The sequence below is a fragment of the Octopus sinensis genome, unplaced genomic scaffold (assembly GCF_006345805.1).
Source record: "Octopus sinensis unplaced genomic scaffold, ASM634580v1 Contig15526, whole genome shotgun sequence".
Classification (NCBI taxonomy): domain Eukaryota; kingdom Metazoa; phylum Mollusca; class Cephalopoda; order Octopoda; family Octopodidae; genus Octopus; species Octopus sinensis.
Window position 1 is genome coordinate 42501 of NW_021833774.1, and position 2500 is coordinate 45000.

The 2500-nt window shown below is 39.3% G+C and overlaps 1 protein-coding gene across 2 annotated transcripts in view; it reads left to right on the forward strand.

Moving 5' to 3' along the window:
• LOC115230414 overlaps nucleotides 1-2500 on the forward strand; it is a 41502-nt gene that overhangs the window by 29296 nt on the left and 9706 nt on the right. For both annotated transcript variants that reach the window (XM_036499654.1, XM_029800611.2), the window contains exon 2: nucleotides 2192-2480. In XM_036499654.1, coding sequence (XP_036355547.1) covers nucleotides 2192-2480 — 289 coding nt within the window. The remainder of the gene's footprint in view (nucleotides 1-2191; nucleotides 2481-2500) is intronic.

Genomic DNA, 2500 nt, shown 5'->3' on the forward strand with positions numbered 1-2500 from the left:
CATTTCCAGGCATTTCTTAATCCAGCTATGTGGTAGGCTATCAAAAGCCTTTTTATAGTCTATCCAGGCTATTGATAAGTTTTTGTGTCGTTTGTGACAATCTTCTAAGATCATCTTATTGATGAGTAGTTGATCTTTACAACCGTAGGATCCACGTTTACATCCTTTCTGTTCATTAGGGAATATGCTGCTGTCTGTTAAAAAACTACAAGTATATTCAGTCAGGACAGATGTTAGCGTTTTATACATAGTTGTTAAGCAGGTTATGGGTCTCTAGTTTTTTGGTTCATTTGTTTCTTCACTTTTTGGAAGCAGGAATGTTAACCCATTAACTAGCCAAGGATGCATCCTACTAGGGTGTTGCAAAACATCATTGTACAGTTCTGTTAGCAGTTCATGGCTCTCTGGAAAGACATTCAACCAGAAGTTAGGAATTTTATCCTTTCCTGGAAACTTCCATTTGCTTGACCTCCTGAGAGCAGATCTTATATCTTCTACCTTGACACCCTCCCAATTTTGCTCTTCTAAGGAGTCCAGTTCTGTAGTTATTCTGTCAATCTAGGGGGCCTTTTCGTTGTGCGTTTTTCTTCTCCCCAAATTTTATTTCAAAATCCCTGCACTTCTTACAGTAACTGCTGTTCTTCCTATCTTCCTGTAAAAATTTTCCTGTGAAAATTATTATTATTATTATTATTAAAATTCTTATTATTATTACTACTACTGCTACTACTACTACTACTACTACTACTGCTACTACTACTACTATTATTTAGGCGCAGGAGTGGCTGTTGGTAAGAATCTTGCTTACCAACAGCCACATGGTTCCGGGTTCAGTCCCACTGCGTGACTCCTTGGGCAAGTATCTTCTACTATAGCCTCGGGCCAACCAAAGCCTTGTGAGTGGATTTGGTAGACGGAAACTGAAAGAAGCCCGTCGTATATATGTATATATGTGTGTGTATATGATTGCGTGTCTGTGTTTGTCCCCCCAACACCGCTTGACAACCGATGCTGATGTGTTTACGTCCCCGTAACTTAGCGGTTCGGTAAAAAAAAAGCCCGATAGAATAAGTACTAGGCTTACAAAGAATAAGTCCTGGGGTCGATTTGCTCGACTAAAGACGGTGCCGCAGCATGGCCGCAGTCAAATGACTGAATCAAGTAAAAGAGTAAAAGAGAGAGTAAAGAGTATTTCAAATTTTTGCCACAAGTGTAGCTTGGGTGGGTGGGGATGGGTCGACCCCAATGACGATATGTGCATCTCTGATCACGAGCAGAAGTAGTGGGGGAGCATCATAGCCATGTGTTGAGAGGGATTCTTTGGGGTTTGGATAATTCACCCTTGGAAACATGGGTGTTTTGTTCATCATCCTTAAACAAACCTTATTCAGGGACCTTTTTGAGCGGGATGCGTTACTCGACCTGAAGAAAATTCTAACTGGGCCCCACCTGCAAGGTCATGCGCTGTTTATCTTGATATGAGATCACCATGTCGCGCACATATGGTTGTGATGCATGTGCCTGGTGTACCTTTATCAGACGGGTAGTCATGATGGGTATATTGGGCTTCGTATATTTTACCCCAGTGTCACTTTGATGGTATGCACTGCTCTTTCACTCAATAATAATAATAATAATAATAATAATAATAATAATAATAATAATAATAATAATAATACTTCGAACCTACATGGCGTGATGCAAATGGTACAACAATACAGTCTTTGGGTCCTTTCGGTTTGAACGGCAGTTTTTTTCTAGCGGTGTCATATGAAATTGTCACCCATAATTATGACCCTAGTATCGATCTATTGCATTTCTATCTCTTTTAGGGTTAGGGTTAGTTACGGCTAGGGTAAGGGGTGGGGGAAGGGTATCTTTTTTTCTTCACAAATGTAAATAAACTCAATCTGTTTTTTAAACGAGGGACATATTCATACGGTACAGAATGTCTTTCACCTCAATAGACGTCATTGATTGATTGAAAATGCAGAAATTGAAGGAAAAAAACAACAAATATCTTACAGACTATAGAATTTTCTCAATAAAGCCAAGAGAAAAAGATGTTTATAAACACATTCAACCAGTACACGAACACATCTGCCCTATTAAAGGTAAAATGAGTAATTTAATGACGCCCGAAAGACTTCTCTCTCTGACACAAAAACATCTTTGTCTTATGTTTCTGTAGGTAACCAGCGCCCAATTGAAAACCGTCCAAAATGCTTGCAATGGTATACTTCAAACGAATTGCAGTAAAGCGAAAACCGAGCTCAAGGTTGATGTATCGACCCTAACAATGTCCGACCTACAAAAACCCCTATATTCTGGATTGGTAATGAGCTTGTTTATCTTAAACTCTGTATCACCGGTTCCGCTTCAAAAGGCAAAGCAAGCTCAATCGTGGAAGACTCATATTAATTCGAACGGCGACACCACTAAATTTATGAACTGGTCAAATGAATTAGAAAAGTTAAAGGGTGAGTGAAATTATTGTCTG